The following is a 12,001-nucleotide window of genomic DNA, read 5'->3' as shown; positions in this document are numbered from 1 at the left end:
AATATGAAGCTACAGGAAATACTCTAGTTTGCTACTAGGGAAAACAGAAGAATTCAACTATATTACATAGTGGGTCACACTCTGATCCAAGCCAGAGTCAGCCCAAGGGATGTGAGATCGCTTACCTTGGGCTGGGGAAGTGAATCTCCCTCAGCTCAAGCTGTCTCATGAAGCTGTACCTTGTGGTGTTTCACTCACCTTTGCAAGGCATATCCATGTACCTGTCTTCAAAGATAACTGGGAGCGTGTTCCAGTCCCCATCTATGTCAAGGCATTCTGCCGGAAGCGGCGGCATGCTGGTGAAGTACTCTGAATTACGAATTTCTGTAGAAATCTGTCCATGACGTTGGATCCTGGCAGTAAAGTACAAAAGAAATTGAGTGTTTGAGTAGTTACCATGCTGTTTCTCCATCACTCCTGCAAGCCCAGCAACAAAGCTGGATGTGTAGGCAGAGGACAGAGGCAGTGCGCTTAAAAGGAGAGGAGGCAGTGCTGCAGGATGAGGGGGTACTCAGCACTCCTAGGTTTCCCATGAGTTGATTTCTACCTCTCAGTTGGAGATACCTACAACTTGCCCACTCCCTCACTGCAAAACCTCTGTCTTTTTGAAATTGTTCCAGCTGCCGCTGCCACAGGCTTCTGTTAGCTACCCTAACTCGTTGCTGTCCTCCCAGGGGACACTGCAGCTGGCTCAGACTGGATCCCTCAGCTGGCTTTCGGGTCAGGAAAAGAGGTCTGTCACTCTGGCTATGGCAAGGGTTTCAAAACTTAGACGTAGGAAGCAATAATCAAAAATTTGGCTGAGCAGTACAGAGAGGAACAAGGCCAGGCCCTCTCTCTCTCTTATACCAGTCCTCAGAGCACTGCGATATCTCACATACGTATGCATCTGGAAGAGCTAAGACACATCAATTCAGCCACTGCCCGTTGGCAGAACTAGAATAACTGTTTCCATCTTTTGGGCCGTGTAAAATGCTACCTGGCTTTCATCAGTGAATGTGACATTAAACTGGCACACAAATGTGGGTTCAGCTATAATAAATACAATAATTTTTAGTTCTGATGAGCTTTCCTATGTAAGCATCTTCCTCAAAACACAGGGAAAACATCAAATACAAACTTTGTTAAAATGTGTTGACTCTTTGATGAATTAGTCTGTTTATCCTGAGGAATAAAGAGGAAGGCAACAAGCTTTTCATAGATGGTCAGCTGAAAGCAATTCTGCACAGATCTCTTAGGACAGCACAATGGCAATATTTCAGATTGTCATTGGCAAAAGGCAGGTAATCATCCTGCAGCAGTTAACTGGAAAAAACACACTTTACACATCAGGAAGCAAAACTCAAACAGCAGGCTTGTAATTCATGCCAGCATGGAAGATTCCTATGTCCAGACACAAATAATTTGTTCAGACCAGCATATCAACTTCAACTTCAGAACATAATTGTTGCTGTCTATCATTTGCTCTTACCTGTAGGCCAGTTATTCTTTCCTCAAAGATAAACAAGTCATTGGTTGCTCAAACATGACTCAGACAGGAGTCACAAACAACTAACTGCTCATTCTCGCCTGCAGCAACACCTGGCTGTTTAGAGGTAACTCTTAGCACCATAATAAAGTTCTCACTGACATATTAATCAATAGCATCAGCATTTTACTGAAGACCACATGTAAAAATAATAAACTAAACTTGCTTCGAGACCAATCTCTGGCACAAAAGATGAATCACTGATATTAAAATGTGTGAGAAAATATATTTTTTCTGTAAAATATTGGGAGGATATGTCACCTGCTAGAGGCTCCCACCCTGTGTGATACCCAACCTATTGAAAATGATGTGTCCTCTTCTGTCTAAGCAGTCAAACGCTGCCAGGCATGTAGGTGGGTGGTCTCACACAGAACTCATAATGACAGTACGGGAGGCAAAAAAAGGCTCTTGTCTGGTAAGAAGGAAGAAAGAACTGGGGGAAAAAACTTACTGTTTGAGGTGGTTGTGCAGCACCTGGCACGCTGAGCACTGATCTCACCTGGAGACTCTGTGAACCCAATTAATATTGCGTACTGCCACCCCCAACGTTAATAATACTCTGGCAGCCAAGACTCTGTTTTTCCAACTACATCATCTAGCAAAATCAAAAAGAAAACATGACTCTGCCATGAGGGCTGTATAGTCTACACAGACGAACTTTTAAAGTTTGTAAACTATTTTACTTTTTTTTTTACTCGGTCTCTTTAATAATCATTGAGGAAAAACTATGTTTATCTGTAGGAAATGGGCTAGTTTTGTGGCTGCCTGGAGAAATAAAAGCACTTCATGCAATTAGGCTTCCCCATGTGAGGGGTTATGTTTGCTCAAATGGGGCCATGAGTGTCTGTGCCCTCACCCCAGGATCTTGACATGGGGTTTTCCTTGTACATAGTTCACTTAAAACCTGACACGGGGAGGACTCCGTGAGCACAGCTGGGCCCCTGCAGCCATGGTGCTGCTCTAATTTGGCAGAACAAGGTAGCCTTGTACAACCCATCCACTAATGAAGTCAAGGACCTTTCCATCAACACTGAATCAGCCCTAATGTCCCTAGTGACAGCTCTGAGAAAGTAATTTTCTTCTTTGCACTAGGTCAGAAGCAGATGTCTCACTTAAGCCTCATCATCATGACAGGACCTGATGTCATGGCCTTTAAGCCCCTTCTGAAAGATGGGCTTCCACACTAGTAATGCTGCGGTCCCCCCATGGTGACAGGCTGTTTCAGTGGACAAATAGTCCGGACATCCCTCATTACTCAGAAATTCAAATCTAAGCATCTTTCTTTGAACTTCAGGGGTCAGGTCCTGACTGTTATCCATGTGCTCCGTTTGGGATCATTGGCTAAAACTGAAGGCAGGATTTGCCCCGGTGTAGCTTTAAAACTGGCTGCCCAGTTTGGTTCCAAGCAAGAAGTGTCAAGCAGAAGGAAATACTTACCTTGCCAATGTTTTATAGCATATTTTTATGGATGCAGCCCAGTGCAACATTTGTTTTCCTGACTGTTTTGCACTGTTGATTCTCCGTCAATTAATTATCAGCCCTGAGCTCACATCGTTCCCACGGTTCCTTCAGCTAATGTGGTGGTATTCCCCATTCCTGTCCTCCACTGCTGCATCTAGTGAACATCCACAGCTTTGCATTGGCTGTTTAATGCTCTTGTCTGCATGTAAAGATCCTTTCTGCTATAGAAAGGAGGGCTGGACTAAACACCAAAAGAAATCCATGACTGCCTACCCCCAAAAAAGTATATTACGGATGGGAAAAAGCAAATTTTTAAATGTTAAGCTTTTGTTGCTTGTCAGCAGTTATTTCCCATTAAAAGTACCAGTACTGGATCTGGTGTAGTGGGTTTAGGAAGTTAATTGAAGAAAGATACAAAAAAATATTTCTGCCGGCCCTGAGGCTGGTGGCGTCGGTGGAGATATGCTCTGAAGAGAAATGCACCCAACCGTGACTGAGAAGAGAGGTGGGGAAAGAGGATTTCCTGCATCATATCCCTAGAATATAGGAATCTTGAAATTAATAATTTCTGGGGCCAGATCGGAGTTACTTACTTTTGACACTGATTTCAATGGTTTTACAATATGGAGCTAGAACAGAGCCAGTGACTTCTCTCAAACCAAACTCCTCCATATCCAGCAGAAAAAGACCCCAGTCTTGATTGCAAAATGTTTTAAACTACATTTTCAGTCATACCAGTGACAGGGGAGGGTTAATGGGTTACTTACAGGCCTTCCTGGAATGTGAGCACAGCGAGTTTCTGGTGCTCGGTGTAGAAGAAGGCTTCTGAGAATCTCCTCACCTGATGGAGAAACACACAAGTGAAACCTAAGATCTGCTGAAAGGTGCCAAGTACAATCAGGCTAATAACAGAGCAGTGACTGTCAGGACCAGATTCCTTAGTATGCTCCGTCTGCGTTGCACCACTCTGGTGACAGAAAAAAACAAAGCTCAGTTCTGCTTCACTTTCCCAGTCCAGGACAAAGCAGCTGGTGGTGGTGCGTATTTTGCTGAGAGGTAAGAAGTGTCCCTTGACAGTAAATCAAGATTTGCCTTTGCGCATCTTCTTACTACTTTTCTAAAGCTGTCAAATTTACCATTTTCCCCTGTATTTTTAAAGTCGGGAAGATTTCTTCCTTTCCCACCATGTGAACCGTATAGCAGCAGTAGAGTGAGTTACTCAATTAGAACAATTCATAATTGATCATCTCTTCTATGGGAACATCCACAGTGACTCCCAAGAGAGTAAAGGAAGTCTTATATATCAGCCCAGAGGAGAATAAGGCCTACCATGGTAGAAACACATCCGCCTATGTCATGATACTTACAAATGAGAGCTCTTCAAATCTCTTCATGGACATTAGATCTGTGCAGTGTTGGCTAATCAATTACAAAAGAGCCACAGATCTGAAGTAGCTGGCAGAGCACAGAGTGTGAAATAAACTATAAAAAATTCAGTGCTGCTATCTGCCCTGGAATAAGCTTTGAGTTTAAATGAATCAAACATAATACACAATCAAATGTACTAAGCTGTTAAACTGCAGCCCATACATTACTAATAATATTTGTAAAAGTGACCTCTGTTACAGTGTCAGAAAACGGCAGCGAAAAGCATATATCATAGCATCTCGGCTTCTTCCTAAATCCCAGCTGTGCTTTAACAAACGGCCTTTCTAAAAAAGGACTAGCATCCCTTCAAAAAGACTGTCTCTTAATAGTATGACTTTTCATCTGGGGCTCTCAAACTGTTTTCCAAAGCTGGGAAAGTACCGTTACAGACAGTTTATATGGGGAGGAACTGAAGTACACAAAGGTATGTAATTTGCCAAAGGTCAAACAGGCAGTGGGCATCAGTCGAGGCTGGAACAAACCACAGGCTGGGATTCACCTTGCTGGAGCTGGGAGCATACAGAGTTGGGTCCTTTGGCTGAAAGCCACCCAGGTCCTCTCAGAGTCAAGAGATACCTAGTCAAACTAACCAGGGGAGTCTCAGCATCAGTCACTCAGTCACCACTTCCTGAATTTTATGCCTCCTTTTTGCAAGCTCAACTATGCTCTTTGGGAAAGCAATCGGAGAGTTGTTCTGGTCACTCTGGAGAGTAACCAGACCTCCACTGACTTTGACAGGAACCAGAACATAAGCTGAGATATCAATACCTACACTGTAGACTCCTAAAGCTAAACAAGGTGAATCCTACCCTTTTCTTTATGTCCCTACTCTAATGATTAGATCAGACTATGAGTTCAGCTCAGGTGATGTGCTGAACTGATGTCTGGTCAATAACCAAAAACGTCCTAATGGAAGACACAGCACTTGCTGAACTAATCAGATAAGCAGATCTGACAAAGTTAGCTCAAAAGACAAGTGTTTTTATGCCTTCTTTATTGTCAAGTACAAGAAGCAATTTCCACATGAATGATATTAATATTTTGTTGTGTGCACCTCACTAGGAGAAAGACAAGAACTAGCTATGTATATATATGTGATATCGTGAAGAGAACAAATCTATATTCCTCATGGTAGTTTTGTGAAAGAAGTTGAGATAAAATCATCTTTTTGGTTATTTGTCATTGTGATGCTTGTGCTTTTTAAAACAAATGTTTATGGTTTATGGATATCTAGCAAGTACAGGCAATATCCATGTCTTCCCACCCACCTCCTGTTCCATGTCTGATTCTGGTGTTCAAAGTGCACTCATTTTACACAGCATCCTGGGTCCCATAAAAACAACAGCCTTCATTCCAGAAATTGAAATCTGTAATTTCAAATCCCGGGCTTCACCTTTTCTTCACCTCTTGTCCTGCTCACCCCATTTCAAGTAAATACTCATATGGGCAGAATAGTATTGGAAATATATATCCAGATAAATCATTAATGTCTATCAGGAGGCTACCATTACTGAACTTGCTTTTAACTTAACATTACCCTTAGCATGTGATGTTCCTGAGTCAGATAAGCTGTGACTTCTGGATGGAGTGTTGCCACCTCCAGGAACTGGGTCCACAGGGCCAGGAGGTGGGAGCAAAGCCAGGCAAGGTCCTTGCTTATCTGTTCTGCTATCTTCTCTGGATTGCTCAGCAGCTGAGGGAGAGAAAGGACATTTTGAGATCAAAACAGTGTCATGAAGGAAAAGCAGTTTGTATGTTAGATTAAGTCCTTTTAGGAACAACAACAACAAAAATTCCTCTTGATTTAGAATTATTATTAAAGCTACTATTTTCAGTTATCTTACCCCAAATAAAGCTGGTGAGACTTCTGCTTTTACTCTTTAAAAGCCACATATTTTAGCACAAAGGGTCTCAGCTACACAATTGGAGAGCAAGAAGTGGGAACAGCATCCATTTTTGCAGACACTTTACTGCAGATGTAGTAATCGGGAAAAAAAATCAAAGAAAGTGGGTTCCAAATTATCCACCAGATGGTGCTGGATGCTCTGAAATAATAAACCATGGCCCCTCATCTCTTTTCTGATAGCGAAAGAAGCCTTCTCAGCCATGTCACACTAGGATACCAGATGGGTGATTGGGGGCTGGGTGGCGAATGAACAACAAACCCCAAACCAAAACACTGTGTCCTCAACACATGATGAAAACAGACATCTCGGAGTCTGCTCTTGCTTCTCTCCCATACTAGGACGTGCTGGGGCCCTCCACGCCCTCCAGCTTGAGGCTGCAATTCTGTGCTAAAGCTCTGCAGCCCAGGAAGTGCATTTCAGCAGCAAAGTCTCTGCATATCAATCTCCCTGGTTTCACAATTTCTTTAACATGAGAGAGACATTGCATTTTACCTCCATGTTTTGGCACAAAGAGTACAGAACTGAGCCTTCATTTATTCCTAGGGTCTCTACCTGCTTCCATGAAACCGGTAATACTACCAGAAATACTCCAGAAATAATACCAGAGGAATTGCTTATCAGTTCTTGGCCAGGTCTTTTTTTGGTTAGGACTGCAGTCTAGCTGAAAGCCTGCTTATTTTTCACATTTTGTTATGCAGGTAGTTTCCACATTGGTGGCACTGCAAACTAAGCCGTGATTAAAAGCAAATTGTCTGTGTGAGAGAAACAGAGAAACAGGGAAAGTGTGTGTGTGGATAACACAGATATTGTCAGTTTACATTGTTTGGGTGCTATTCTGTTTTAATGACTTGTCCAAAATGGCAAAAGCTCCAGTACGCATTTTGGTACTGGAAAAATCAGGAGGATATTGGTAGACAAAAGATCCTGCCCAAACATTTCTCTTTGCAGAGTCAGGGCACTACTTCATTTACTGCACTCAATTTTATATGCTGTATGTCAATTTTAATTTTTTTTTTTTTTATTTAGTCAGTAAGCTGCCTCTTACACCATAAACTGAAAGCACATTCTTCAAAGAACATGCATTATTAATGCAAGCCATACTAGGAATAGGTGTATGATGGCTATTTTTCTAGTTTTTTGGTTCTTAACCTTCTGAACCTTAGAAGGAAGGAAGGAAGGAAGGAAGGAAGGAAGGAAGGAAGGAAGGAAGGAAGGAAAGAAGGAAGGAAGGAAGGAAGGAAGGAAGGAAGGAAGGAAAAGACAATGCCTACTTCTAATTGTGAGTCTTACTGCACTACCACACACAGGACAGGAGCTTAGCAACGCTAGCGACGCAGGTCAAATCCCAGAGACTCAGTTCCTCAGAGCAAAATCCAGCAATTAAAATGATCACCACATGTGATTCTGGGTACTCCATTCACATACCTGCTGCTGGGCTGTTCCCTGTGACTGCACCTTTCAAGCCCCACTCAGGGTAGTCTGGCTTTAACAATACTGTCACGCAAAACAAATTGAGAGGTTTTTTTGAGGAGTTATTTTTTTCTTGTTTGTTTACAAATCAATCACAATTAAAAAAATATTTCCCTTCCACTTTCTCCTGCATTGAGTATCTGCTGTGTTCTTGGGCTGAATACAAAGCTATGGAAGGTTAAACTCACTTTTTTTCTTCTTTTGTTTGTATTTAATTTTAAAAATGGACCTGGCTCTGGTAACACAGTGGTAATGGGAGACTAACCCCACAAGCTTCTCTCTGTACGGTTTTTTATAGCATTTTCTTCCTTTATAAATGACTGGTTTTCGTATTTTCTGCTGAAAGAAAATGGTTTCAGTTCACATACTCCTAGAGGCAAAATACTGGGAGAGCATTACCAGTACTAATCTGTACACCATACAGAGGTACCTGCGACTTCAGCGCTTACACTGCAGTGATGGTCAATGCTTCACCTATGTCCCACCAATGTTGTGCAAGATCTCAACATTTATGTCTTGAGAGTCTCTGCAAATTCACTGTCTTTATCATCAAATTATGCAGAGGTGGATAGAAAGCTATCATCCCAGGATGTTAAGGCAAAACATTTTCACAATGTATAGGAAAATCGAAGCTTTTATAACACCCCAGAGAACCAGCTGTTTTAGCTGTTGTGCTCACCTATCTGTTGCTACACTGTTCCCAGCAGCTTTCAAACAACAGTCAAAGGAGTCTGGCTTTATCAATATTGCCATGCAAAACAAGTCAATAAGCTTTTGGGAAGAGCAAGAGTTGGACAGGAATTAGAAAATACAGAGAAATTAATGCTGGCATTTTCTGATGTATGCCAAGCCAATTTGGACTTTCCCAGACTCATAGAAAATAACTTCAAAGGAGACTCTAGACTGTGTTGTCTGACCTCTTGTCCCCTTACAGCTTCTAAATCTAGTAGAGCTGAGCCCAATAACTTATGTTTCTCTAAATCAAATTTATATGAAATCAGATTTCTCCAAAGTATCCAAGTCATGACTTAAAATTAAGAAATTTGCCATTTCAAACATTTTTCACCCATGGCTGACAAACATTAGCCCACCATTCGTAACTGGAGTGTGAATGTACTTCCAGTTTGGTTTGGCTTCAGCTTCCCTCTGTTAATTGTTATTTTGTCATTCTCGCCTATGCTGTCCCTCCTGCTAATAAATTGAGCAAATCAAATCTATTAAATCTCTGATTATAAAGCATTTTCCCTGAGTGATCCCCTGACGCTTGCATTTCTTCCTGGCACCCTTGACGACTTGTCTGTGTCTCACTTGAAATAAACATGGCAGAAGCAAGTTCAAGAGAGCAGTTCAGTCACTCCTGTGCCAAAATCACTTTTTTCCTCCCATGAGCCTCCCTACACATTTAGGCATTTTTATTTGAAAAGATACGGCTGTACAACCTGCCAAAGTATCTTTTCTCCTGTCAGCATAAAAGCCCTAATTGCAACCTACCCCCAAACGATTTTTTTCTGCATACTCTGATACTCGGGGCTAGGCTCACTGAAGGATGTTAAAGCAATCCAGGTGGTGACTTGTTAAAAGTGACAGAAACATCTTGTAAGTGACTATTCAAAATTATGTGAAATTGTTGGTGGAAGAGAAACATTCAACAAGCTTCCTGATGGCACCAAATTCCTTTTCTCCCCACTCTGATATGTGACTGGGCTGTCTCAGTGCACTTGAAAAACGGACTTGAAAAACGTATGGGCAGATTCCGTTGAAGAAAATACCTGCAGCTCCGTACAAAGCTGAGATAACGTCTCTTCCACAGGCAGCTCCTCTAGGGAAAAAACACAAAGAAAGAGATCAGGTTTGAGAACAGTAGATGTGAAATGTTAATGCTCTGCTGATTATTCATGTGAGAAATGGGTCATTTGATATTCTTCCCCGACAGACAAGTTTGTGTTTGGATGTGAACAGAACTGAATGGAAGGTCTCACCATTGCAAAGTCTGAGCAAATGATGCGCAAGAAATGGTCCTCCCTATTGTGCTACACAGGACCGTGTAAGCGATAACAGATGTCTGACTAGTAAAAGATTGGGCATCTCTGTACTGCCTTGTGGAGTCTGAAGTACCTCTCCACTCCTACAGCAAGCAGCAGTGCTCTGATGTAGTCCTGAGAGAATCGAGCACAGGGACACTCTGCTTTAAATGCGCCACAGACTATAAGGTAAAGCAGGACATAAATCAACTCTCCAACTTTGGCAGCTTGATTTTGCAATGCGGAACTTTCTAATAGTATCCATAAAGAAACAAAGCAGAACAACCAACAGGCCAATCCCCTCCCCAATCCCAAATGACTCTTCTTAAATAGCACTAAGGAACAGGAAAGGACGGACTGAGATGAGTAGCGCCTTGAAAACATCCATCCTCAGCCAGTAAAATTTGGGAAACAATCATTCCCACTTTTAATGTCTAAACTAGGCTATTTTTTTTTTTTAATATACTACTCAGGGAGCTAGAAAAAAAGAATTAAGAAAGTCTGCAGAGATTTATAGTCTTGGATTTATCTTAACTATCTTTAGAAACCTATGATGAGATTGATCTGACCAATATAGATGTTTACAACTGAATGAGTCATTTACATTCTCCCCCTGGTCAGTGGAGAAAAATGAGCAAGAACAAGGTGCAGTTCACGCCATGCCAAAGTAGAAAGCACTACTTGTCAGATAACATATTTTATTGTCCTAAATGGGCCTGTTTCTCCCCAATAATGGTAAGGAGACAGATATAAAAACTTGCTTCGTATTCATCATACTGGGTGAATCTTACACCCCATGATTTTGCTGAGTTTTGCCACAGGTGTCAGAAGATTAGCCTTAAAACCAAATCTTCAGTAGATCTTCAGACGGTGAATAAAATGATGCAAATAACACTCTGCTCAAGAGGCTAAAAAGGGTATTTGCATTTAGCAAATTTACATGCGTTACAACAAGTACATTTGCAAATTAAGTGCCTGCTTCAATACCAGTAGTCATTTAAAAACCAAGATAATTGTATTTAGAAAACCAGTATGTGCTCTGGGGTAGTTCTCAAGTTGTGGTCAACCAACCATACATAACTCTGCCATCTCCCAACCTATAAGCCTGTCCAGGTGAGACACAAATCACCTATTATATGTGCCTGATAACCAAGATGCCTGAAGCATGAGTTTTGTTGCATGTTAGATTCTGTCTGAGAGCTCATAAGTTGCAAATAAAAATGCTGTAATTTTTTTTTTCTTGTAGCTGGATTGAATAACACAGTACGTGCTCTTCCCACCCTATGAGTTTTAGGCTACCTTGAAGGGAAATATATGTTGGGGAACAAGACATGAAGTGGAAAATAGGAGCTATCAAGCCCATAAGTCTGTAAAGCATAATGTCTTATTTTTTATAGTTCTTGTATACAAGCACTATACAGTGAAATTTGAAAATGTTTTTTGCTCCCTTTTTAAATCTGCTGGCCAATGCAATCGACTCTCCTAATATAATTATCTCTGCAACATAACAAACTGATAACTTCAAAACCTGTATACGGAAATACAAGGACACAAAAATATAGATGTGAAATCATGAGCCACATTCCTTGAATTCAAAGAAACAGGTGGGAGAGTAGGAATTAGTCAGGAATGCACCTCATTTTCACAGGAGCTCATGCTGTCATTACAAACATGACTAAACACAAATTACAGAGCTACATCCTGCAAATCCAGCCAGTCAGCACTTGCACATTGGACCTAACAGGCCTGACTTGCCAAAAAAGCTTCTGCCAAAACCAGAAAATCTATTAAACAATTGAATTAGGAAGAAAAGCAGAATCATTTTAAAGAGCAAGTGGTAATTATGTAATTAGCAGGGAAGAAATACATTGCAAATTGTAAATGAGGGAGTATGTTTCAACAACACTCATATCACCTTTCAGATTTTTCTTTTCAGTTCTAAAAAAATGTTTGCTCAAGAGAAAAACATACGCTAGAGTCTTCCCCAGATTTCATGGCAATTCAGAACTGGAAGTTCGTCTTCAAAAAGCAACTGAGGCCAAAAATCACTGAAAGGCAAGTATTTTGAGAAATTTATCAAAACGTTTTACCTCTCTACGCATCAGGCCACATCCTATAAAGGATTTGCATAAGCTGAGAAGGCAGTCATCTTTAACAGTGTGCCAAAGTAAACTCTAATCTGAAAA

The 12,001-nt window shown here is 41.2% G+C and overlaps 1 protein-coding gene across 1 annotated transcript in view; it reads right to left on the bottom strand.

The window, feature by feature from the left end:
* FAM135B (family with sequence similarity 135 member B) overlaps positions 1-12,001 on the bottom strand; it is a 146,313-nt gene that overhangs the window by 14,464 nt on the left and 119,848 nt on the right. Inside the window, exons 8-11 of the mRNA XM_050891994.1 lie at positions 9,564-9,613; positions 5,955-6,110; positions 3,757-3,830; positions 199-353 (exon numbers count right to left, since the gene is read on the bottom strand). Of these exons, the coding sequence (XP_050747951.1) occupies positions 199-353; positions 3,757-3,830; positions 5,955-6,110; positions 9,564-9,613 (435 nt within the window). The remainder of the gene's footprint in view (positions 1-198; positions 354-3,756; positions 3,831-5,954; positions 6,111-9,563; positions 9,614-12,001) is intronic.

The sequence above is a fragment of the Gymnogyps californianus genome, chromosome 2 (assembly GCF_018139145.2).
Source record: "Gymnogyps californianus isolate 813 chromosome 2, ASM1813914v2, whole genome shotgun sequence".
Taxonomy (NCBI): Eukaryota; Metazoa; Chordata; class Aves; order Accipitriformes; family Cathartidae; genus Gymnogyps; species Gymnogyps californianus.
The sequence above is the reverse complement of the archived record's forward strand: the minus strand, read 5'-3'. Positions and strand labels throughout refer to the sequence as shown.